The sequence below is a fragment of the Gopherus flavomarginatus genome, chromosome 3 (assembly GCF_025201925.1).
Source record: "Gopherus flavomarginatus isolate rGopFla2 chromosome 3, rGopFla2.mat.asm, whole genome shotgun sequence".
NCBI lineage: Eukaryota > Metazoa > Chordata > Testudines > Testudinidae > Gopherus > Gopherus flavomarginatus.
This window is the reverse complement of record NC_066619.1, coordinates 162013559-162040084: the sequence shown is the minus strand read 5'-3', so window position 1 is coordinate 162040084 and position 26526 is coordinate 162013559. Positions and strand designations below refer to the sequence as shown.

Genomic DNA, 26526 nt, shown 5'->3' with positions numbered 1-26526 from the left:
TTGGCCTCGGTGAGGTCGGCTGGGGGCGCCTGGGTAAAAATAAGATTGACTCCCGGTCATTTCCGGCAAATGGTACAGAACGGCTGGTAACCATCTTCATCATAGCAACTGGGGGCTGAGCTCCAACAGCCCCCCCGCCACTTTCATGTCTAAAGAAGAGATTCTGTACTGCCTGGACTATCATAGCAGCGGGAGGCTGCCTCCCCCTCATTTTATCTCACTAAAAAGTCAGTGTTTCTTATTCCTGCATTCTTTATTACTTCATCACACAAATGGGGGGACACTGCAACGGTAGCCCAGGAGGGTTAGGGGAGGAGGGAAGCAACAGGTGGGATTGTTGCAGGGGCACCCCCTAGAATGGCATGCAGCTCATCATTTCTGCGGGATCTTACATGGAGCGGCTGTGCTCTCTGGTTCTCTGGTTCTCTAGTACACTTTCCCCATATTCTAGGCAGGACTGACTCTATTTTTAGATAAAACATAAAGGAGGGAATGACCCGGGGAGTCATTTCCATTTTGGTCTTTGTGCCCCGGCCGACCTCAGTGAAGGCCAGCCAGGAGCACCCATGACAGCAGCAGACGGTACAGAACGACTGATAACCGTCATCTCATCGCCAATTTACAATGGCACGGCACACGGTACAGAATGACTGATAACGGTCATCTCATCGCCAATTTACAATGGCATGGCAGACAGTACAATAGGGATGGTAACCGTCTCTGCTACCTTGCAAAGGCAAATGAATGCTGCTGTGTAGCACTGCAGTACAGCCTTTGTCAGCAGCATCCAGTACACATATGGTGACAGTGCCAAAGGGAAAACGGGCTCCATGGTTGCCATGCTATGGCGTCTGCCAGGGCAATCCAGGGAAAAAGGGCACGAAATGATTGTCTGCCGTTGCTTTCATGGAGGAAGGAATGAGTGACAACATTTACCCAGAATCACCCGCGACACTGGTTTTGCACCATCATGCACTGGGATCTCAATCCAGAATTCCAATGGGCGGGGGAGACTGCAGGAACTATGGGATAGCTATGGGATAGCTATCCACAATGCAACACTCCAGAAATCGACGCTAGCCTCAATACATAGACGCACACCGCCGAATTATTGTGCTTTGTGTGGCCGTGTGCACTCAACTTTATACAGTCTGTTTTACAAAACCGGTTTATGTAAAATCAGAATAATCCTGTAATGTAGACGTACCTTGGGACTGCTGACAAGCTCAGGGTTAAGCAAGAGTTTTGCTGGATCAGAAACTCAGCCCTGTGAACAGGTAACTGTCTCTCACTCAGTATTTGTTTGTACAGTGCCTAGTACCAAAGTGCACCAGCGTCAATTGGGGCCCTAGCTGCTACTGTAACACCAATAATAGCCTTTGCATTTAAATGTTAACCCCTTGTTTCTCTTCACTGACAGAGCCCTGCACCACTTGGATCCATTTCAGAAAGGAACCCCTCCCTCCCTTCAGGAAAAATTCCAACTCTTTTTAGGACTCCAGAATTGGTAGTTTCCAGAGAGGGTTTATTTTCTTTGTGTTGCTTAAAGAAAGGTTTGGTGAGCACTAGCACCACAGTTGTAAGATTTGCCAGGGTGGATTCAATTCTGAATGCTGACAAGGATGTACCTCTTCTGGAAACCACATAACATTCTGACGAGTCTTGGCTGCTGCTATGGCTATCTAGCTCTTGTTTTACATGCAGACCATGGGGATGGATTCTTTTAGAAGGCTCTTTGGCTGCATTTCTACCACTTGGAAACCAGAAGTGAATACATTTAGTAGCTAAGATATATTATTATGATGGAAGTGCTGATTCTGTGGCTGACGCTAGGCCTATTTAGCTAGACACTAGAGGATTTGGAACAGGGACAACAGACATTCAAGTGCAATTCAGAGCAGAGAGTAAAGCTGGCACTGAAGAAGATGATGATACCCGTGGGTAGCTCTGAAAGAGTAAAACAGTTGCCTTGTGTTGACTTTGCACATACACATATATGGCCAAGATCTTCCTAGTGATTTTGGGTGCTTCAGTTTTTGGGTGCCCAATTTGAGACACCTTAAAGGGACCTAAGTGCTAAACCCTCTGAAAATTAGGTATCTTTAAGGTGTCTCAAGTTGGACACCCCAAATGTTTAGTTTCTTCTGAAAATCTTGTTCCTATATGTAACACCACTTGCTGTAATGAGTATGCCAAAGTGATGGGATTTGGATGTCAAAGCAAGACACCAGGAAAACAATGGCAGAGGTTACACTTTATGAAGTACTGATACGGCAGGAATCTTAACCAAATAAAGAAAAATCCCATTTGCTTTGAACATTGAATAAAGCTGATGCTGCCCTTTCTTCATCATCATAAATGATGCCAGATGATTTCCTTTCCCTCGATTCCTATTGTGAAGGCTCTCTGATCTGAGTAGACAGGATAAGGTTAATGGGAGGATTTATTTCAAAAGCTTTTGCAAATAATCTCATCGGATTCTGTGCTTAGTCAAAGATTGCATTTTGGTGCGCCATATGACGCAAGTGTGACCTTGTGGGATGCGTTACCTGAAGATGAGTCAGCTCTTTCCCCACAACCAACTGCTTTGGAAGAGAAATGTGTACTGCAGAAAATCCACCTCTCTTTCCTTCAAATAATCCTGAAGGGGAACATCTGAGTAAACAATAACGGGTCTTTTTTTAACTAGATGAGACTCTCTTTCTTTAGGGCTTTATTATTTTAATCTATTGCCTTATGTGACATGATTTTTGTATTATTCTTCTTCAGAAAATGAACACAAAATGGGACAGATTCAGCTAGTCAACTATATTCTCTTTGGTGAAATCACACCAGTGATTAATGTGATTCTACTCTTAGATATAGTAAAATATGTATACTATTTACTGTTTTAATAAGCAGGTATTGGGCCAATTTCTTTGCTGGTGTAAAATGCACAAAACTCCGTTGAAGGCAATAGAGCCGCACCCAATGAAAAATATGGTGCAGCTCCATTGCCCACTGACTTCTTGTTTCAGTTCATTTCAGAAGATGTAGCTCATGGGACAACACACCTAGCCAGGGACAGCTTTCGGCACAGTCTAACTTGGCAACTACATAGGTACCACGTTCTAGGGGGGCACACAAGGTGGCCCTGCTTTTGATGATGACAATGAATCCTTCTGCCAGCCCATCCTGAAGTGCTTGTCCCTTCATGTGCTCCTCTTCTGCTACTCAAGTTATGCTGCACAGACCAGGAGCACAGAGACACATGGGAAGAGTAAATGGCTGCTGAGAAGAGTGTTGCCCATGTGTTATAATTATTAAGATGTGTGGCAAATAGCGAGGGAAGTTGCTGGTTGAGAGGACTGAGAGCTATCAGCTATCAGTAGGATTGCCACTACTGATTCCCAAGAAGGGGTGAAGAAGAGCAGTTTTCTGTTTTCCCATTGGAGGAGAAAAAGGATGTGGTGTTGAATTCCCAGATTTCCTGGTAGAAAGGAGAAACCTGCTGAAGGCTCCTCCCAGAAGAGATTCCCATTGTGGTATGATGAAGCCCCAGTGACAAGCTAAGTCCCCAACTGAAGACATCAGCTTTGTGTACCCTGCCTGGAGGTAAATGATCAGGGTGACATGATAAGAACATATAGAAAGACAAGGTTCCTGCTGCAGAGTCCAGAATGGAAGCCGTGAAACTTGTGTGGGAAACTGGGGCTGAGGGAAGGACCGGGGCATGCTGGGGTCGCGCAGAAGAGGAAATGAAATAATGAGTCATTGCCACGTGGTGACTGAATTTCAAGCATCCCTCTCCCCGTACCTAAAGCTACACACCTGATCAGTCCAATGATAGCTGCCCAACATGGGCCAAGGACGCAGAAATAGGAAGATAGGACAGGTGTAACTTCTGTGAAGTTACCCATTCAGTATTTACCAGTGGCTGCTGATAGAGAGAGCTTTTAAACAAATCCCCCGGCCATGGAGGCCCTGAGATTGGTCTAAGTGCCATAGAAACCAAACTCCCTTACAGAAGCATGCAGAATGCAAGGGAAGCCAAGGACCAGCTAAAGAATATGGGAGCTTGTAACAAGTATTGCCTCCCTGCATAAGAACTGGGTCAGACCAAAGGTCCATCTAGCCTAGTATCCTGTGTTCCAACCATGGCCAATTCCAGATGCCCCAGAGGGAATGAACCGAACAAATGATCAAATAATCCATCCCCTGTTGCTAGGGACACCATCTCTGCCCATCCTGGCTAATATCAGGTCCTGAAAGGATCAGTGAAAAAGGCAGCCTTCCAATACCCCGTGATCAACTTTTGGCAGGGAAACATTTGTTTTTTTCCCCCTGGCACACATCACACGTAGGCACATAGTGTTGTTGCCATCAGCAAGATGGGTTGGAAACTTTGTGTACCTGATTCTGTCACACTACAGATGAGATTCAAACCAATCATTTGGGTGACATGATCCAAGGTCAGAGGTGACTCTGATACATCTTTTTCCAAGTATCAGAGGGGTAGCCGTGTTAGTCTGGATCTGTAAAAGCAGCAAAGAGTCCTGTGGCACCTTATAGACTAACAGACGTTTTGGAGCATGAGCTCCAAAGCTCATGCTCCAAAACGTCTGTTAGTCTATAAGGTGCCACAGGACTCTTTGCATCTTTTTCCAAGGGAGCCCAGAGACAAATAATTTGATTTTGCAACCAGAGTGAATTATTTATTCTCCACAACAATAAATAAGATGCAAAATAGTTCCTGTCTACATCCTGAACTGCTCTTTGCGCTCTTCTTAGGGTCTCTGCAGCTCAGAGTATTCTGGATGCAATTTGCCCAGCAGGATCTCTGACTTTTAGTCACTAAGCAAAGGAGAATTTAATCTTCCACTGGTCTCCTCTCCAGTTTCATAAAGATCCAGGCACAGCCCACAGCCTTACACCTAACCCGTCCCACTCAAATTGGGGCCAACGGGGGGTGGGGAGGAAATCTGCTCTCCCCAGGGATAGGACTGCTGTCACTCACTTCATTGCCATGCAGGTTAGGGACTACGCCTGATTTCCCCCCTCCCCAACCGCCTTCCCACTGGTGTACATCAGGAGTAACTCCATTGAGATGTGGCAGGAACAGAAAGGAATCTCACCGAGCTAAGTGAGAGCAGAATGGGGCCCAGAGAGAGGGAGAGGGAAGAGGGCAGAAACAGGCTCGTTCGGTTTCGCAGGTGCCATTGGCCCTTGCAGAGAGAAGGGCGGGTGCATGCCCGGCCCCATCTGTGGATCTATTGGGTAAGGGAGCTGCCAGCGTGACGGGGAGTCAGGTTTCCTCCTTTACTTGGGCAATTGCCACAAAACATTTCGAGAATTTCTCCGAGACGGCTGCGGAAGGAGGATCAGTCGGTCCGGGTGGCTTCGTTCGGTGCATTGAAAAGACAGGGCGAAACAGCCTTTGCACGCTTTTCCTTAACGCGGTCCCAGCCAGGTAAGAGAGGGGCTGAAATTATTCCTTCATCCTGGCGCTGAACCTCCCAGTTTCTCTGCTCTCTCTCTGTCGCTTCTTCTTCTTCGTCCTGCTGCCGCACCTACCCAGCCCAATCTGCCTGGGTCTGGGGTGCTCTCTGCTCGCTCAAGCTACGTTTTCGTTGGCTTCGGAGAAAGGGAAAACGCCTCCGACTGCCATTGCATCAGACTTACCCCTCGAAGTGCGGGCGGTAACATGAGCCCTGCCTGTTAACACGGCACGGATTGCGGTGCGGACACTACATGCATGTAGCTGCGTCAGTGAGCGAAACAGACAGACCGATCGCGGTCGATCCTTAACTGCTTTTTTGTTCGCTTAAAAATAAATCGGGGAGTTCTCCTCCCCCGCCTTCTCTGTTGCGTGGGGAAACACTAAATAGCATCTTGTTGCGGCAGGGAGCGTGCATCGCGCACGCCGTGCGGAGTGTCTGGCCCTCGCTTTCCCAGCTGTGCCCGCCCCGGTCAGTGCATTGGGGTGCTGGAGGCACCGTGCCGCGGAGGGTTGCTGTTCTGGGAGCCGATCGCTTGGGGGTGGGAGAGAGGAGGCGGGGAGAAAGGGGGGGTCCATTCATTACCTCGCTGGCTGCGGACACAAATAGCGCTGCACTGCAGCACCAGTAGAGAGGGGGTGGCGGCGCGGTGTAAAACCCAGCGGGTTCTAGAACTCGGCCCGGAGAGTTCTAAATTCGGAGGGTGGGGGAGGGTTCCTTATATCTCGCCGCTGCTGTGCTGACCTAGACGATGGGGAGGGGGAGAAATAGCAGGATGGGGGCGTGTTCCCGCCTCCCTGCAGCAAGGCAGCTGGGTCGGGGGTGGGTCTGCTCCGTGTAGTGAGCACAGGCCTTGAAGCTGCCAGCTCTTCCCTGTAGGGTCTTGTCATTGGGGCTTGCGCATTTGCCATCGTACAGCGGGTGACCAAAGTCTCCTACTCACAGCCCCCAGCTCTAAAAACAAATCAATCCACTATCCAGACCCCAGGATCAGATTCCCACTCGCCTTGTTTATTTATGGTTTGCACTGTCAATCACAACTGTCTGTGGTTCCATTCCCCCCCCCCCCCCATAGCAATACCATTCTCCAGTCAGTGCAATTGAAGATTTGGAAAACGGTTTTGATAATGGACCAGCTGTAGCATAAAATCAACTCACTGCCCCTTAGCATTGATGCTGAAATATAAGAATAATATTTGGTTTAGCCTCCAGCAAAGAGGTAGTGGTGATTTAACAAGGATGCACTATTGAGTCAGTGAAAGTAGATTGTAAATGCTGGTTCGTAACCTACATAGTTTCTGTGCCAGCAGGACTTGGCTGCTGCCCTGGGTATCTGCCCCTAGATTAGACGCTTGACAAAAGGTGATTACTGACAGTACTAGTGTAGAAAAGAGCCAAAGATCCACATCCTGCAAAAAAGTCTCAGTAACGGCACTAAAAAGGGGAAAAAAATGAACATTTAAAAAAAATAGTTTTTGACTTTTCTGGATTTGTAGTGGGGGAAAGGGAAATGAAACCTGCTTTTCTCTCATTTGTCTCCTTCCTTGCAGATAAGCATGCTGCATTGTAGGAAGAACAGTTACTTTTATTGCTGTAATTCTCACAGCTCTCCAACTTTATATAGTCATTTATGCTGGCTCCCTGGGTAATCACTGTTCTCCTGGAGTGTGGCATAGCCTCACTGTTTACTTATGCAACAGAACATCTTGTTTTAGGAGCAGCTCAGTTGTAATCCAGGATCCATTTCTCAGATTTGTAAAAGGATTTAGACTCAGGACATGAATTTCCACTGTAGCATTTAAATTAAAAAAAACACACAACTGTTCAGTCTGAAGGGTATAAAAATATAGATTTGAGTTAATAAAAGGCATTGTTTAAATAAGATGTTTCATGTTTCACTTAAGCTACCCTGAGAAACATCAGGTTTAGAAGCACAGGCATCTGAGAATCAAAGTTAGGGCTTGTCTACACCTACCGGCAGATCGATGAGTGGTGATCAATGCTAAATCGACTGCAGATTGCTCTCCCGTCGACTCCTGTACTCCACCGGATCGAGGAGAGTAGGAGGTGTCGAAGGGAGAGCGTCATGTAGTGTGGACCCTGTAATAAGTAGGTCCAAGCTACATTGATTCAAGTTACGCTATTCATGTAACTCAAATTGTGTAGCTTAAATCGAATTTCCTTCGTAGTGCAGACAAGGCCTTAGTTTTCTTCTTTCCTCTTTCTGTGGGCCCAGCTGATGCCCTGCTATTCTATGGGGTGAGGAGAGCCTCACATACCCAAAAGACAAGAAGGAAGGCAGGGCTGTGTAAGGGAAGCATGTTGCAATTCCCCAAGGAGGTATTGCATTGAGAATCTCCCTCCCCCCAATTTACTGGAGAGCGTGGTGAATTCTTCATCATGGCAATGTTTAAATCAAGATCAGAAGTTTTCTAAAAGATCTGTTCTAGAAATTATTTTGGGCAAGTTCTATGGCCTGTGTTGTACAAGAGGGCAGATTGGCCTTGGAATCTATGAGTGTATGCTGGGAGCTCAAGCAAGAAGCTCCTTTCGCTACCCCCAGTGTTGAGCTGCGCCATTCCTCCCTGCCAGAATAAATGAGGTCCAAATAACCCCCTCCCACTGGAACCCTGAGAGAGAGAGTAAGGGGGAGGAAGAGAACCTGGCAGAGTTTCTCCTACGTTGTTTCACTGGTGACTTGTGGGCTGTCCTCTCTATGAACGCATAATCCAGAGGAGTCGGAGCCATTTGCATGCTTCCACGCCAGCTCTGGCCTCCTAGCCACCCCTCCTCGCTCACACTGAGTCTCCTGTGGTGCTCTCCTGTCAGGGAAAGGTCAGCTTCCCCCAGGGCTGTCCTTAAAGAGGGAAAGGTTGGTTCCCTCACTGCACTGCGGGCTCAATGGAAAAGGTAAGGCCACCCCACTGGCTCTGCTAACTACCTGCGGAACTCCACAGAGATGGTGGGGGGCACAGTTGTATCTGTTCCCACTCCTGATCACTCCATTTACCAATGTAGAGAGCGCTCCATGGGACCTGTGGGGACAAAGAGGGGAAGACTGCTGCACTGACAGCTCCCCTTCCCCTTTCTCCATAGGATAAGAGAGCTGCATGTGAAGGGTCCTTAGGGCATGACCTAGTTCTCGGTTTGATTGTTCCATGGGGAAGATACTGCTCAAAACTAAGGCTCTGATCCTGCAAACACCTGTGCATCTGCTTAACTTTGTATATGTGAGTAGTTCCATTGACTTTAATTGGACTCTTCACGTGCTTAAACTGAAGCCCGTGAATTCTCACTTGGAGGATCAAGGCTATATGGAGTGCTTACGAATACTTGTTCTGGTGTAATCAATAGCTTTGTTGAAATGCTCAAAACCGCTCTGTCTAAAATAATTGCAGATTATTTGTACATGTGAAATAGGCTAGAAATGTTGGTCGTTTCTTTCTATGTAAAGATGTAAAGCTTCTTAAATTAATCTCTGCCTGTTATTTATTGTATAAGCAAGAGGATAAGAAGGTAATACACCTCTGCCTTGATATAATGCCACTCGATATAGCACAAATTTGGATATAACGTGGTAAAGCAGCGCTTGGGGGGAGGGGCAGGGCTGCGCACTCTGGTGGATCAAAGCAAGTTTGATATAACGTGGTTTCGCCTATAACGGGATAAGATTTTTTGGCTCCTGAGGACAGTGTTATATTGAGGTAGAGGTGTAGTTCATGCTTTTTTTTGGTCTAGGAAAATGCAGATTTTTTTCACACAATATCTTATTCCTCCCTTATAAATATTAAATATAAAACAATTTCCTTTTGTTTGCTTGTTAGTCCTTATCACTGTTGTGGCTGTTGGCAAACACTCAAAGCAAGGTCACTTATCTTCTTTGTACATATTTATTTGTGCAGTCTCTTAACCCTTTGGGAACAGCAGATGTATGTACACACACTCTCTCTCTCTTCCACATTTCTTTGGGTAGCAGTCTGAAAAATTCCACTATTCCAAGAATAAAAGTCATCATGTGAAAGAGTCTTTGTACAGCTAGACCTATTGTGGAATTTTCATTTGATAGTATGTTCGTAAGATTACATTTGGTAACTACTTTCATAAACCCAAATGTGTACACTTTACCTGATCAATGTAGAGTTCCACTTAAAAAGAGTGGATACCATCTGTAGCAATCTGAGGTGGGCTTTCACTTTAGATACATGAAGAATATCTTATTCTTGTCCAACCATCTTGTTTTTCGCAGCAGTCATGTATTGCCAAACGGCCTTGCTGTATTTTTACATACAAACAAACATGTCTTGTAAACAGTGACACTGCAGTCATATACTGTGGCAGAATAAAGCTTGAGTTCCTGTATCTTTTGTTTATCCTCCCCCAGTTGTCAGTTTTTTATACAAATCTGGAAGAGGATTAGCTTTTGAGAGATGAATTTGGTGGAAAATGAATGTTTAATGGTTACTTGAGCATTAGAATATGCAGTATTGTGAGCTCTAAGTATAGCTAACACTTGTGTTCCTCTAGCATCAAATCAACACTTGGAAGTGAATCCCAAAGCCACTCCTGTATTTCAGTTTTCTCATGCTGTACAAAAGGATGTTAACATACTGAAAAGGTGAGTGAAGGTAACAAATGGAAAATAATAGTCCATCTGTGTGACCCAGGATATTACTGAAAGGATGGGATGGCATAGGGTTATATGGAGAGGAATAATAAACTTCAGATATTTGGACATCTGGCTTTAAAATATTGAAATATCTATATTCTTTACAATCTCTAATCTAGCTACCCACTGAAACTACCATTTTAACCATTTTTACACGTTAGGCCAAAATCATCCATAATGCAACTCTGAATTGGCTTATTACAAATTACTTCACAGCATGTTTGACTTTCATCACTTACTTATACAAATGGTAAGAGTAAACATTCCTTTCATCAACCAAGAATTGTATTAAAGATAAGCTAAGCACAGCAAGGGAGGTTTCCCATCCAGCCTTCATTTCTTTGAGCTGTGAACAAGTTTAACGCACACCAGAAAGCACACGGTACAGCTATTTCCAACAAAATGCCTGCTTATTGAATTTCCTATGATTGTAGGTTTGGCAAGCGCAGAGTTTTGACTAGGACTTTTTTAAAAATAACCTTGCACATCTCCTTATACAGAAGTATTTCAAATGCTGTAGATAAAAGGGTGATCAGAATATGCCTATAATTAGTGACATTACAGTACACTGTTGGCAACAGGCCAAATATATAGTATCTCTAATGTAACTCTGTAGATCCTTGTTCCTTGACTATTACTCAATGGAATCTACCTGGAGCCTGTCTGTTTTTAATCCCTTTATGTTAATTTATAAGTTAAATAAAGTGTTATGGGTAACAGATATATTTTAGCTGTCCTGTTTTCATTCATTTTATTATCTCTCAGAATCATAATTGGGGTATTTTATTTATTATTTTATTTATTCTGAGATAATGACTATTCTGTTTGATTTGGGAAGTGGTCTGGACACCAAGAGATACATGAAAACAGGTGAGAACTTTCTTTGTGTTATTTGAGGAATCTAATTTAAACGTCAAATAGCACAGAACTCCAGAGGGAATAATTATAAAGAGTGTACCTGGGCAAAGTTATCTATGAAAAGAGAGTGTGTGAGTTCATAGAAACACTTTAAAGAGGGTTCTTAAATGAATTAATACAAAACTGTAGCTCCCAGAAGAAGAGGGAGAATTATGATTCAATTAACAATCTGTTCTGGAAAATATTGATCAGGCCCTGAAAAAAGTACATGATGCCCAGTTCTGGCAAATTTCATGTGCTGGCAACTAGATAAAAAAAGTGGAACTCTGTATATTTCTATTTTGTGTCATTTTAGTCTAATATTCTTTACTTCCCTATAGAGCAACAATGCTAGCTTTTCAGCAGTTACATGATCTGAGGTAATTTATAATATGCCCACTCTCATCATGTTACCGTGTGAGTTGTGGTGGTTTTCTCTGAGCAACCAAGCAATAAAGTCATTGCCACTAATGTTCATTTTATTACAGTTGGTGGTCAGCAGCAAATGATCAGCAGAAATGCCTCATCCAATGCCTTGTTTTGGTCTATTTGCAATACTATATATTTAAATCCCACCTGTGGGCTAGTCTGAGTAAGATTATTTCTCAGTGAATCCTGCAGATGGCTCTTTCCAGCTGCTTCTGGGCAATGCAGTCCACAATTAATGATCTCCGATGATGAAAATGTTTCTTGGGTGGCATAATTTGAATTTCCCCTTTCTGTATTTCTTGTTTCCTGACCAGTTCTCTCACTGTCCTTGAAGACATTCTGGAAGCTGTATATTGATCTTTCATTTACTGCAAAGCTCTGTGGAATCAAGTTATGTCAACAGCTGCTTTAATTAATTTGGTTAGAAATGGAGGGTATCAAGTGAGAAGGAGAGCGCTGCTGACATCCCGCCTCTTGCAAGACGACAAACACTTGACTGCCGTGTGCCAGAGCTCCACCACAGAACGCAGGGCTTCCCGCTTCGATCCAGACGGCAGTGGGCGTCCAGCCACATGGGACACTTTTGGTATCTGGGACAATCGCATTGATGAGCCCATACTCCTCCCACCCAGCATAAAGTATGGGAAGCCGATTCCCAAAATCAGTCTGGCCAAGGTGGGCTGCGCAAGCCAGATTGGAAAACGGAAGGAAAATGAGGACCGGTTTGATTATGCTCAGCTGACAGATGGTGTCCTGTATTTTGCAGTGTATGATGGGCATGGCGGGGCTGCAGCAGCTGATTTCTGTGCTAAGTACATGGAAAAGTACATTCAGTACGTAAGCAAGGGTTTGATGCCTGGCATTTGGTTTATTATTTGCATTACTACTAGTGCCTACTAGGTTGGGGCCCCCTTGTCCAAGGCGCTGTACGAATACGTAGTAAGACACAGTCCCTGCCCTGGAGAGTTACGGTTCAAATGGACAAGACACACAGAGCAGGAGAAGGTAAATATGATTATCCCTAGTTTAGAGCGAGAGGACTGCAGCAGAGAGAGACAAAGTGAGTTGCCCACCATCACATAGCGTAATTTTGATCATTGAAATATAAAACTTGGTGGCACTTCTGTCTCACTGTTCACCTCTTGTTTCTGGAGTCAAGAAGGATTCCCCGGTGCCAGAACAGTGTCAGAGATTGGACGCTGCCATGATGAGCAATTCGTTTTTTACCCTTCTGAAGTATAGAAGAGTCAGGTCCTATGGGCACTCATAGCAATTAACAGAGGGTAGGTAGTGCTTCCCTCCTCTATCTGCCTATGGTGAAACTTCCCCTGTGCAAAAGGACAACGCAAGGCTTAAGTGGTCTTAGTCCTTACATGGATCCTTTGCACTGGGGAGGGTGGGATTTTACTCACCAGCCCCAGTCTAGTCAAACCCATTGAATTCACTGGGGAATTGAAGGTGCACAGCATCCTCCAGGATTGGGCCTGCCAAGAGCATGTGAGAGTTACAGGTTGTAATGCCTGCAGTACAGGTGCAAGGTGTACCACTTGCATCACTCCATTTGCGTAATTAAAGTGGCTTAAACGAAGGCTGCATACTTTCTGTATTTAACCAGAATTACGCAACAATTAAAAATCACCAATACTGAAGGTCAAATTCCCTTTTATCAGAAGGACAGGGAAGAATGCTAATGGCTTCCTGTTACCTCAAGAGGATGATATAGCCTGATTCAACTTTTGTAGTGGGAAGACAAGCCTGTGGAAACTGCTGTAGATGGAGAGGTATCTTTGTGGAAGAAGTTGAACCTGTCTTTATTTTGTTTCCAGAGAATTCCTTTCTCAGGAGAAGAATTTGGAAACTGTGTTGACCAAAGCTTTTCTAGAAATAGACAACGCATTTGCGAGGCATGCTCACTTATCTGTTGATGGTAGGTAGAATGACTGTATCCTACTTTGCAGTGGTGGGGGAAATGGTTTTAGAAATAGCTGCGGAGGTGTTTTGTATTAATAAAATATGTTGAAAGCAATTTTATTTAACACAAGGATTTGCATTCAGAATTTCTTGCAAATGAAACAACTGGCATCAATCATGCTTGAGCACTTCAAAATGAAATGATATGAAAACCCTCTCTGAAATTTATCTGGGGAGCGGATATGAGTCTGAACTTTTGCCAAACATTCACTGAGCTTTTATCCTGTCAAGTAGCTTATTTACCAAATGTACTATATGCTCGAATGGTTCATATTTGGTATATATTTAAACACCCTATGATGGGAAAAAATGCTGTTAATTCTGTAGGTTTTAGAAGAAACTGTCTAAATGTTCCCTCTTGGCTCTGCTGTGGCAATTAAGTAACAAACTAGGTTCAGAGAGATTAATATGACAGATACTACTGCTATACGAATACATAGATAATGTAGCGACGTTTGACAAAGAGAAGGGGACATAGTCAATAGGGAAAAGTATACCCCAGATTCTCAGCTATGTTAAGGAGCCTGCTGCATACCTCAGGACAGCTAGTGTATAAAGGTGGCATTAAGCAATTTTGGTATTCCCCAAATCCTGGGCTGGCTATGTGGTGAGTTATTCTACTAGCATATGTGTATGCTGATTGCCAGTGACCCAAGGGGCTGTTAGAACATCTGGAGCTTGCAGGAGCACAGGGAAATTGGCCCTGAGAAGTGGGTGTCACCAGAGGGCTCTGTGACAATGGGGTGCTACTCCTGTGGTTGGCTCAGCCCATTTTACAGCCATGTTGTACTTAGGGTGACCAGACAGCAAGTGTGAAAAATCGGGACGGGGGTGGTGGGTAATAGGAGCCTATATAAGAAAAAGACTCCAAAATCAGGTCTGTCCCTATATAATCGGGACATCTGGTCACCCTAGTTGCACTGCTGATCCCACTGACATTAAAAAATACCAGCACACGCTCTTGGTTTGCATTGAAATATTCCCCTTTGCTGTTTGCAAGCCAAACATTACTGTGTTGTCTAGTGTGTGAAAACTAGAAAGTGAAACTGACTGACCCAGTTTTTGTTCAAACTGAAGTACAAAAAGTAAACAGCATGAATGGATAAACAGACCCATTTAAAAAACAACAAGCTAAGGTGGTATTACTGATTTAAAAGTGATTTTTAACCTGCTTGAAGAAGCAATACAAAATAATTGGCATTACCCTTTTAGTAACCTCTGATTATTTGAACCTGACTTTGGGGAGTGAGATGAAGAATTAAGTCACATATTTTAATTGTGAAGTTAGAGTTTTTACCGAGGGGGTCTGAAATGCAGCAGTAAGAATGAGTCTGCCTCATACCCACCTGAATGATCTAAAGTGCTTCCGTAGGAATGGCTTATCTTCAAGGCCCCTTGTTTTATTTGTCAAACTATGTTCCTAAAAGAGCTTGTTTAGAGTGACCCATTTCAATGGAAGTTTATTGTGTTCACAGCAGCTCCATGAGGAGAAAGACAGTGTAATGAGAGAAAACAATGGTACTTAAAATATGATTTTGTTATGCTGAAAATAATTACAACATTTAGTACTTATGTCTTATTGAACTAGCTAAAGAGACTCTAATTGACAGGCTGTGCAGTAAGGGTGGGCTTTCAAAATGCTGTCTGGGATTTTACTTTGCAATTTTCACCATCTTTAACAGGAGCAGCATGGCTAAACCACTAGGCACTACTCTGAAAATGCCCCCATTAACTTATTAGGAACCTGATGCTAATGCTGGTAAACTTTGAGAACAGCTAAACAAATGCAGTTCCGAGACACTGGGTAAAATCTTTTCACTAATACAACTCAAGAGTATATGAAAATTAAGCAGAGGTATGTTAGTTTTCATGAGTAATTTCATAGAATCACTAAAATGCAGGGTTGAAGTTTAGCAGGTTATAAAGTCCAGGCCCCTATGCTGAGGCAGAACCAAGTTAATCTAGAGCATCTCTGACAGGTGTTTGTCCAACGTGTTCTTAAAAACCTCCAATGACAGGGATTCCACAACAACTCTTGGAAGCCTATTCCAGAGCTTTAACTACCTTATAGTTAGAAGGTTTTTCCTAATATCTAACCTAAATCTCCTTTGCTGCAGATTAAGTCTGTTGCTTCTTGTCCTACTCTCAGTGGACATGGAACCCCTCTGTAGAGACAGTCATCAGGAAGTGGTATCCAGATGTGAAAGGGCCTCATTCTGCAGGGTGCTGAGTACCTTCTCTGAGGTGTTGACTGCCCTCAAATTGTTGTAGAAGGTAGTAGGAGCTGAAGGCCCTCAGCACTCTTTGCCAGGTGCTGAGCAGTCCCTGAAAGCAGGCCATAAAGGAGTGGAGTAATGGGATGTAAAGACATAGACAGATACAAGTTTATTAATGTAATTAACTCTTTGCATGTGTGGTGTTGAAAACTGTAAATATTTTTGAGATTGTTTTTGTTTGAAACATTAAATACAATTGAACTGTTTTTCTGATGAGGATACATGCAACTTAACTGCACTGTCGGGACAGTTGGTTAGCAAAGCTACAGATTATTTTTGGCTATTCTAGATGTGATAGAGTCAAGAGTGTCATCAAAGTCTCTTGGAAACAATGGTCCTGGAATACTGGCTGGTCAAGATGTGTGATGGCACCCAAGCCAGGTCTTCATATTTAAATCCTGCCTCACGCTGGGTATTGGAAGACAATAGTTCAATTAAATGTTTCTGATAGGTGACTCCATCTGTTGATTCCTTGGGCTGGTGTACCTCTAATTTTTTTTTTTTTAAGTACAGTGGATTTTTAGGATGATGGAGGCCTTGATACTGCTAACACCTGCAAACTAGTCAATGGAACTACACACACTTAAAAATATATATATATATATATATATATATATATGAATGTTTGCAGGATCTGGGCCTCACTGGGCAAATCTCTGTCACTAAAACAGTTGATAATCTGGGGAAGATGGAGTTTTTTAAGTTGCTGTTTAAAAAGACGATCTACTTAATTATGGCAGAAATTGAACAGGTCTTACAATTCATGCATTCTTCAAGGAACTGTGGTAATTATTTTTAAATCACTTCTTCCGGTTCTGAAATATTTTAAAAAATATATAAAGTAACGCTTACATCAAGTTTCGAGTGTAAAAGAAGCTACACATTCAACACTCAGTGCTGTGTCTTCTGTGCAGCACAAAGACTGATGGGTTTTATGGGCTCATTAGGAAACACAGGATTTGCCATACTGGACTGTGGTCCATCTAGTCCAGTATCCTGTCTCTGATTGGGGCAGTACCAGATTTTTCAGAGGAAGGCATAGAAACCTCACAGTCAGCACATGCAGGATAATCTGCCCTCCACATTAGGGCTCCCTCTAATTCCTAACAGAGTTTGGCTTAAACCCTGAAGGTTTAGTATCTCTTTCAAAAATGTATGCTCGCATTAACTGTTATAACTGGAGGTTCTTACTGTCCATGTGCATGTCCAGTCCCTTTTTGAATCTTGCGAAGATTTTGTCCTTTTTAAATTTCAGTTCAGAGCAAAGTGCAATTAATGCAACAAGCTCCTTCTCCCACTAATTTGGATCATGTTTCCTACAAGCATGTACAACTTCAAAGTTTGTTACATTTCTGATCTAGATATCTTGACCTTTTTCTCCCCATATCAGTGGCCTAGAGCTGAATAAACATAAACTTTTTGAAGAACTGAAGCAGTACCAGTTACTTTCCTAATGATGAGGCTTTTTTTTTTCCTTTCTCTTTTGGCCTTGTTGCTTTGGGGATAAATCTAGGGTCCTGCAGCTTTCCCTGTCCCCACAGCTCCTCTCTCTGCCTTGCATCCTCCCAGCTGGACTATTCTGCTGGCCCTGAAGGGAAGCTCTCCCATCCCCCAGCTGAGAGACCCTGATTTAGCATGTGAGGGAAGACCCTTCATGATGGATCATTTTTGCACATTCTCAACCTTATGGAGGACTAGTGTTGTATGTCCAAGGTTTCTTGATGAAAACACTGCCACCAACTCTCCTGATCTGGCCTAGGACAGCCATGTAAAGTGCCGCTATTGCTTCAGTTTATTGAAAGCCTACTCCAATACACAGTGAAGACAATAGGAATTTTTCCATTGACTTCAGTGCTCATTGTATCAGACCCTAATCACACTGGCCATTCATATCCAGAATAGCCATTTTATTGAACAAGATTGGTTGTTAGTTGATGTATCTGTGTGTGTTGTTTGGGGCACTCTTGAAATCTTATTATGCTGCACAAATAGTGAAGGTCTTTTTCTATAAAGAAAATAAAATACCGAATTAATTTTTTTTAAAGTTACATTAAAAAACATGACTATTCTTTTACTGTGTTAACCTGCAACACTGAGGAAAAGAGAGAGCTGCTGTACATATTATAGTCATCTGCCTAAAAAGTCTGAGTCTTGGTAATGGTACTTGGTTATTATCTAATCAAGTTAGAAGACTCTTAATCTAAATATTTTCTTAAGTTTTTATCCACATTCAGTGTTCAGAGGGTCATGACGATCCATGAATCTATATCCAATGGTTATAAAGCTGTTTATTTTTAGCAGTCAGTTTCTTGGAACCTTTTTGTTTAGAAATGAAGATGGTAAACAGGTTGATCCATAGACTGTACTTGAAATGCTCTTTAGAACGTTTATCTTTGCCAAATATGAGATGGCTAAACATTTTCCATTGATTTGTTTGGTCACCCAATACTGTTACAAAAATACTTTGTGGCTTTTGTTTAGGCTGAAGCTACAACAGAGGTGACACACCACTGTAGTGAAAGTGTAAGGGGGGAAATCATTGTGAAAAGTGAACCTATTTGAGACCATGTATGTCTTTAGACAAGATTGAGCCATGGTCAAATTGGACCTTATGCATTGTCATAAGAGTTGCCTATTTTGTCACACCACTCGTGAAAAGCAGAGCAGGCAAACCCAAAGTGAATATTTCCCCTTGCTTTGCAGCTCTTATTCTGTCATCCCCCGTGTTGCAGGTTTGTTTTGTCTGAACAAAATCCCTGGGTGAATTTCCTATTTGCCTCTGTGTACGTGTTATTTGTGGCAGAGACTGTACCTGGTCAGCAGCTCTAGAACTGGAGGCCCTGGACACTATATGCTGGGCTTCAGTGGAAAGAGAGATCTGCTTAATTTTGTCCCAGGTGAAGGAGTCCGGCGGTTCCTAGCCTGGACTACTGGAAGGTTCCCACATCCTCTTTGTCACATTAGTTGAGATGACATGCAGTAAAAATTGTCCAGTGAGTGTTAAGAACCTATTGAAAGATCTTAGTTTTATAGTGATATTATTAGGAAAAAGTGAAAACTTTTTTTACTTTTTTATTTTTTTAAACGTTAAAACCAATGTATGTGCTGATGCAGCATATCTTTAAAGTGCTAACAAATAAATTAGATGCAATAGTAGTAAAGCACTAGAAATTTGATACATTCATAATTCCTAGATTTTGGAACTGTGTTAGTGATCCAAATGAGTCTGAAGCCCCCTTTAATTTAATAAGGGCCTGATTCTTCCTCCCTTACTCACATTGAGTATTACCTTCATGCGTGGTCTTGCTGAGAGCAGAATCAGGCCCAGCGAAGGGAGCATGAGTGGCACTTATATTTCCAAACAATGACGTTAAGCTTTTGTTTGGTCTATAGGTATTTGTAAGGTGCCTGTTACTATGTACCTACTACAGCTTTGCCATACATATGTCTGGCTCTTCAGTAATATCCCTAGAATTGGTACTGAAGGTTGATTTGATTTTTTTTTTAAATACTCAAGAGTATTTGGGATGTGTGTGTTTGCTGTGCCTTAAAGAGTTGAGGCACATCCCCAAATATTTAAAGAGTCACAAGAGAAATTTGATAACTTGTGCAATAATTCTCTTGTATGCCTTCTAGAATGTAGCATTTGATACTTGGCATTACAGTTCCAAAAGCAAGGAGTGATATCAGAGGCTAGTGGCAACTCCTCATTAGTTTTTAATTTCTAAACAAAATACATTTAGCATGAATTAAAGGTAATTCTATGTAGGCTTTTCATTTCACTTTGCTTTAACTGTCTGGTTAAAACAGGTATTTTACTGGCTTTGCTAAAATATCTGATTTCACTGCTAAATTTTAATGGCATATTTTTAAGCATGTTTCAGAGTGGGCCTGCAGCACACTAATTCTTGTGTGGCCTTCTAAAGTTGGAAATAAAATGCAAACATTTCATTAAAAAAATTAAAAGCTACAGCCAGCTTAGTGGCTGGAAAATTCTGGTTTTGCTTCCGGTATGTGAGCCCCAAAATAATCAAAGATCTGATACAAATTACAGTGGAGTTGGTTGAGACGTATAATGATGGATACTTTGAGGACATAATTGGTAGAGACTTATTGAACCAGGAGACTTCAGTGCAGTGGTAATACCTGTTTTAATAGTACTGACAGTCTAGTTTAGACTGTTTTATGGATTTACTTTATTTTTTCATTTGTCAACTCACACTGTTTTCACTCTACAACAAGGCTCAATGCATCTTTAAACCTTGCCCACATGAAGAATTCCTCCCACGCACTTTATAAGTCTTAACTCCTTCAGAGTTGCTGAGCACCCACAGTTCCAGTGGATGTTGACTGGAGCTGCCAGTGGTCAATGCATCTGAAAATCATGCTCTGTAAATATGACACAGGCTGACTATGGAATGTGCTGAAATCTGCAACTCTCATTGACCACAATGAGAGTTAGTAGGTGCTTAGTATCCATCAGGACCAGACCCATAATGCATTAATTAAAGAAATTGGTTTGAGCCCTAATGGGGCAACTGGAGATTGCCCTGGCAGGGTAGAATCCCTGAGTCTCACAAAGATGGATTTGCCAGCTCCTTGTGACGCCTCCAGTCAATCAATCCCCAGATGCACAGTTAGAGTGTGAATAGGTGTGGGCAAGACTGAAGTCCATATTCTTTTAAGGAAAAGGAGTGGTTGCAGGAATATTTTTAATTATTATTACTTTCTCATTTGGAAATAGAGGAATATAAATGGGGATTTGGATTTCTAGCTTAAACCAACAAAATACCTGCTGTAGTTTTTAAAAACAGATTTTAAAAATTAACAGTTGAAAAGAAAAACCCAGAATATGGCCTGGTCCCAAGCCGGGCTTTCAACTGAATTCATGTCTGCTGTAAATTCTAGGCTGTACCTCTTCCTGTCCATGCTTTCCTCTGCAGTAGCTCACCGCAGAAGCATGTGAAGCAGCTCTCTCTCTGTCATAGTTGCATACACTGTGTGCTCTAGCAATAAAGGAGGGGCTGTTCTTTTAAAAAAAAAAAGAAAGTAATTCTTTTAGCTTTGGGGATTTACTTCATTGCTAATGAAACAGCTGGTCTGTGCTCAAACGGGTGCAGTCACAATTCATATTAACCTACCAAAATGATTTTTCCCAAGGATGTTAAAGCAAATGAGTATTTGAAACCAGAATCCCTAAATATAATTGCATTAGTTAATCCATTCTAATAAAAAAAAACAACCCTCGGTAAAAGGCCACCACCAAGGCAGTTGGTGAACTGTGATTTAGTAGCATTCCCAGCTCCTTTGCACTAGTATGGATTACTACACAGGGTGCCAGGCAGGGCAGAATCAGGTCTGGAGCACATCTGGTCTCTAGTCAGTGGCCCTTCCAACAATTGAGTGGCACTGGAGAGCTCAGAAGGGAGTCGTCTCTTACACAGCTAGGAAAATACTGGATGCAACATTGGCCTATTGGCAGAGAGAGGGAAATGGTCAAATAGCAATTCTGACAGGTCCTGGAGCCTGGGGCTAGGAGGGAGATATAAAATGTCTCTTCTTTCAAAGCATACACCCAACTCTCATTAGCATTGCTGAATTACTCACGTGCATCTACAGGAGGAAAGCTCCGCAGTGGGATTTATCCTGACTGTTTCCCATGTAAATTGCCCAAGTACATTCCAGTATCTAAAGCCGAGGTACTGGAATAGAAAATATACTTGCCACAGACCCAAAGATCAGCCATCCCCCCTCCCCCCCAACACCTATTTGTCACGTTTGCAATCTTTGCATGGAGCTATGTTGTTGCACAAAACACCTTTACCTCCTACTCCCATGCATGTTCCCCCCCCCCCACTGTCCATTATTTTCATAGCTTTAGTTGCAATTTAAATCTAGTGACTGCGTAATTTAGACCACACATGTTTCTGACCATTGAAACCATTGTTCTGTTATAAATGCAGCAACACTGCTGGACAGTCTTAAATCTTCTCTCTTTTATGTGATGTTTGCAGCAACCCTGCTGAACGCTGGGACCACTGCAACAGTGGCCCTGTTGCGAGATGGTATTGAACTGGTTGTGGCCAGTGTTGGGGACAGTCGTGCACTATTGTGTCGAAAGGGAAAGGCCCTAAAACTCACCATTGATCATACTCCAGAAAGGAAGGACGAGAAGGAAAGGTACAGCTCAGTAATGTTAATAACATCACTTGGGACAGCCTTGGTCAAACTCTCTTGGCTAATTTTGTTCTGAGTAAAAGAGAATCAAAGTAAATAAATAGGACCAGCTGGTGTAAATCATTGCAGCTCCTCTGAGGTCAGTGGCACTAGGTAGATTTACTGGGTCTGGGGATCTGGCCCATAGCACTTTACATCTTGAAACTCATCCTCACAACATTCCTCTCTATCTAGAGATGGGTGCAGAACTGAGGCTGGAAGATTAAGTGACTTCTCCAAGGACATGGAGAGAGAGCCAAAATTAGAACTCGTGCTCATGTTCCCTGCCCAGTGCTCAGCCTCCTAAACCATATCCCCTCCTGAAGTCCTTCAGAATAGAAGTCTGTCCTCTGTCAATGTCTCTGGGTTGGGCCTCCATACCCTTCCCATCCCTCTGCATAGTATAATCCAAGCTAAAGACACTGGCAGGAATTTTTCACCTTTTATTGTTGGTCTGAGCTTTATTTCATATTTTCCTTCTTCTATTTTGTGTTTTGGACAGGATAAGGAAATGTGGTGGCTTTATAGCGTGGAACAGTGTGGGTCAGCCCCATGTGAATGGTAGACTTGCAATGACACGGAGTATAGGAGATTTGGATCTTAAAAACAGTGGAGTAACAGCAGAGCCAGAAACTAAAAGGGTTCAGGTAAGAGAGGATTAATAGGGGACATTGAACCTGAGCCTTTGGATCCTGTGGTGTGCACAGCATGTGTGTCTAGCAGTCAGAATGCCGTTAGGACCTTTAGTCTGACTGTGGGCCAAGTTCTGATCTCATTTATGCTGTAGTCAGTGGGGTCATTCCAGACTGACACTGCACAGCATCTGGCCCCAATAATAAATGTTGACATGAATAAATGTCGATCTTAAATAGCGTGGTTTAGTGTCTGTGTGTGTGGTGGGGGAGGGAATAAAAGCATGACAGCCACCTGTTAACTGTAATGAGTGTTGTGTTTTGTTGAAACTAGTTATATGCCGAAAGGAAAGTGTCACCTCAGCAGTGGGGTTGATGCTGATTTTGACAGGTTGGTCCAGAATTTAAATAATTTTTAAAAATAGGAAATGTGTGTATTTTGCACACCTCTGAGGGGGAAATACAGGAGATGTGTAAGTGACACATTTTATTGGGGCTCCACAGTTGTTCAGCATATGAGGAAAAATGAGTTAGCGTCTCAAAAATCAATTAAACATGGCTTTCTCAGTTTCTGCCCCTCGTTCCCCAGCCACCACTTCCCACCCTTCTATCCTCACCTAAACTTAATCTTCTCAGTATCTCCTCCCTCACCTCCAGGTGGTAAGAGTCAGAAGCTGAGGGGGTCATATTCGAGGTGGACCCATATAGATGGTGTTCTTAGGGCAGTTGCCAGAGCGAGGGCAGAGCACAGTTCCCTATTAGACCAGACTAGATTATCATAATGGTCCTTTCTTGCCTTAAAATCTGTAATAACTGAGGTTGTTCATTGGTAACTGGGTAATACACCGAGCCGCCGGGCTTTTGGCCTCAGTGTATTGAACCCAGGACAGAGTTCTTACAAGCATTGGAAGCACCCTCAAGTGATTTCTTCATGATGTTTGGAATATGGCTATCTTGACTGTTTTGTATGCCAGGGCTTTAAAGCAATGTGGTGACATAGTTAAGGTTGGTATCACCCGTGTAGAAAATGGAGGAACATGCAGCAACAAAAGGAAAAGTCTGTGGTAACAAAGAAAAAAAAGTAGAACTGTTCTGCCCTGCAATGATTTATTTATAAGATGATTTATATTGTGCTGTCTAATTACAGTTGCATCATGCAAGCGATAGCTTCCTGGTCCTTACGACAGATGGCATTAACTTCATGGTGAACAGTCAAGAGATATGTGACTTTATTAACCAGTGCCACGATCCCCCGGAAGCAGCCCGTGTTGTGACTGAGCAGGTATGTTTGGCTTTGGGCTTAACTAGTGCTCTGTTGATGATGCAGGGACAATGCAGTTTAGCAGGGAATAGTCTGTGTAATGCTGAATATGCTCAGACTGACACATCCGTTGCAATGTAAAGATGATATTATGGCAGCAAATTGGCACCAATTGAAGTGAGGTTGAGTATTTAAGAAATGTGTTTTTTTTTCCTCCCCAAACACAGGCTAAAGTTGTGGGTGACACCTGGGATTCCAGGCATCACTGCACCTGGGGGGTGGGAGCCCCTGGCAGAATTGCTTCAATGAATCTGCCAGGAGCTGGGAGGAGACAGGTGCTGGAGACAGAGGCTCTCTGGAGGCCTGGAATCTCTTGGATCTGTGGGGCTGGATACTCGCCTTCCTTTGTAAAACATTTCAATCTCACAGATAAATAGTACTTTATCATAATAATACTTATCTCTTCTAATGATTTATTTCTCTTCCCAGGCTATCCAGTACGGTACTGAAGATAACAGCACTGCTGTCATAGTACCATTTGGAGCGTGGGGAAAATACAAAAACTCTGAGGTCAACTTCTCATTCAGCCGCAGCTTTGCCTCAAGCGGAAGGTGGGCATGAGGACCTGCTGGAATCAGATTTGCTGTGCAGTAACCTGTATGTCGCATGCTACAGGAGAACACATCTTGCCCATTTATTTTTCTCTCACTATTGTACAAAATAGTAAGCTTACTGCTTTCTGGGTAACAAACCCTAATCATGCACATGTCCCATTTTAATTGATGTTTTCAGATTTTAGGCAGGTGTTCATTTTACTGACTTGTTTTGTTTCCAATCCCAGAAGATGATGGGTAGTCCTGTGCAGATGGACTGGGTGCAGGGCAGTAATCAATACATGTTTTGTGGTGACTGATTTATCCAGTTCTCTGTGAACGATTGCTACGCTGGATAGACTGAGCCCTGTGCTCCCCCCGTGCACAAAACACCAGGGAGAGGAACAAACACGTAATCATGAGGAGACAAAAGGTGCCTGTTTTGTCTTCCACTGTGTCACAGCCACCAAAAAATCCTGCGCTTCAGGAGAAGCATGTGAAAAGTAGTGGCATGGCTAGAGAGGATTCAGGAAGAGGCTATTCTATGCAGCAAGCTCCTCTGACACAATAGTGTAAGTTTAGCCCCAAAGTCCTGTCTAAATTAATGCTGCTAAGCAGAACAATACCTTGACCTCTAAGCTCTGCAAGTCGAAGTATGTGCAGGCCAGGAGCCAAACATGCATGGCAGCCAAGGCAGATATGCTGCCACTGGGGGCAGAGGAGATTCCCTACAATGGCCTGGAGTTTGTGAGGTCTCTGCTGTCCTAGGTCTCTGGCCAATGTGGGATTTGGAGGCCACATTGCAGTCCTCTTTGTAAACCCCTGGCACAGTTTCACTGAGAGGGACATGAAGCTGGTCTACAGGGTTGCAAAAGGCTGCGTATTTTCAAATGAAGGGGCACTGTGAATTTGAATTCCATTTCTTAATGATTTAATTTCTAACTATTCCATTTTCTAGTTGAGCTCCCTGGAAACAGCGCAACAGGAATGTTTTAATTCTTTTAAAAAATGAGAAAGGGCTTTTGTGCTCTCCAGAAAAGCCAGTTGCTAGTTGACTGCGTACAGGATGCCATCACGTGCACAAAGTAAACTGGAAAAAGGGGAGTGTCATGGGGCACAACACTCACCACTGAACTGGTACCTCCTCCTGGTCGCTCTGGGGATTAGCTCAAGGATGACATCCCCCGTCCACGGTTTGCACCCTGTCACTCTGTCTCACTTCTGCTGGGAGTCTTTCCAGGAACTGCCACATCCTCTTCAGCTGCCCTCCAGCCATGTCACTGCCTGTGTTTTCCTCTTCCAGGAGCTAGTACCTTGCAGTCTATTCATCCACCCATTTCCATCAGTGGCAAATGTGGGGAACCCAGACCCATCTACTATTCCAGGGACCCTGTAGTTGGCAGCCACATGCTGCCTCCCCTCTGACTGTTCAGTACATTTCCCTGGGCCACTTCCTTGTTCACCTTTACTTCAGGGCCCCTGCTGCTCAGTCCCTGCAGACAGCTAGGTGCTCTCTCACTCCGGTCCCTGCCAGCAGCTGCCCTGACCATGGTGCTAACGCCTCTTTTAGCTGCTAGGAACCCAGTCCTTACCCCTGGAGCTCCAGGCCATGACTGCCCAAATCTGACCCTCCAGCTTCTTTTACATGAGCCCTGCTGAGCCCAGATTGGTTGCTCCCTGCAACCCCTCTCAGACTGGTTGCAGTCTGTACAGCCACTTGAGGCTGCTCAGAGGCCTCCCCTCCACTGCTCCCTCCTGGGGATAAACCCTTTCATGGCAGTGTGAGATAGACACCCCACCACAGGAAGAAATACACTTTTTTTATTTTTAACTAATTTTTTAGCTTTTTTTAGCCTTGGGCATTGCTTGTAGTTGCAGTACCTGCCAGATTTTCAGACAGAAATATTATTTATTTATTTCAAGTTGACAGCATCTCTTTTTTTTTAACTCTTCCATTTTTTTTTTAATGTGGAAGGGGGAATATGGGAGTCAGTGTCAAATTAGGCACAAAGGGCCAGATTCTGTTGACTTCTGTGAAAGGCCCCAATTCAGGCCAGCTAAAGATCTGTCCGAGAGCACCTAGTTCTGTTCTCACTTACTCCATGGTA

The 26526-nt window shown here is 43.3% G+C and overlaps 1 protein-coding gene across 3 annotated transcripts; it reads left to right on the top strand.

Moving 5' to 3' along the window:
- Window positions 1–5316: 5316 nt before the first annotated feature.
- On the top strand, window positions 5317–25956 carry PPM1K (protein phosphatase, Mg2+/Mn2+ dependent 1K). Of its 3 annotated transcripts, XM_050946842.1 has the most exons (8): window positions 5317–5449; window positions 8574–8707; window positions 11784–12302; window positions 13296–13396; window positions 21731–21896; window positions 22435–22579; window positions 23712–23846; window positions 24315–25956. In XM_050946842.1, exons 3-8 carry the CDS (start codon window positions 11863–11865, stop codon window positions 24444–24446), a joined length of 1119 nt encoding a protein of 372 aa, XP_050802799.1. In that variant the 5' UTR covers window positions 5317–5449; window positions 8574–8707; window positions 11784–11862; the 3' UTR covers window positions 24447–25956. The 3 variants fall into 3 exon arrangements, with proteins under 3 accessions (XP_050802799.1, XP_050802798.1, XP_050802800.1); XM_050946841.1 differs by lacking the exon at window positions 8574–8707; XM_050946843.1 differs by lacking the exon at window positions 5317–5449 and having other exon boundaries at window positions 8560–8707.
- The last annotated feature ends 570 nt before the right edge of the window (window positions 25957–26526 follow it).

Bases quoted from the DNA above. Each gene is read 5' to 3' on its own strand.
- PPM1K (XM_050946841.1), top strand. From the start codon at position 11,863: ATGTCAACAGCTGCTTTAATTAATTTGGTTAGAAATGGAGGGTATCAA. The intron at 21,897-22,434 runs GTACAGCTCAGT...TGTTTTGGACAG, and splicing joins AGGAAGGACGAGAAGGAAAG to GATAAGGAAATGTGGTGGCT. The intron at 22,580-23,711 runs GTAAGAGAGGAT...GTCTAATTACAG, and splicing joins CAGAAACTAAAAGGGTTCAG to TTGCATCATGCAAGCGATAG.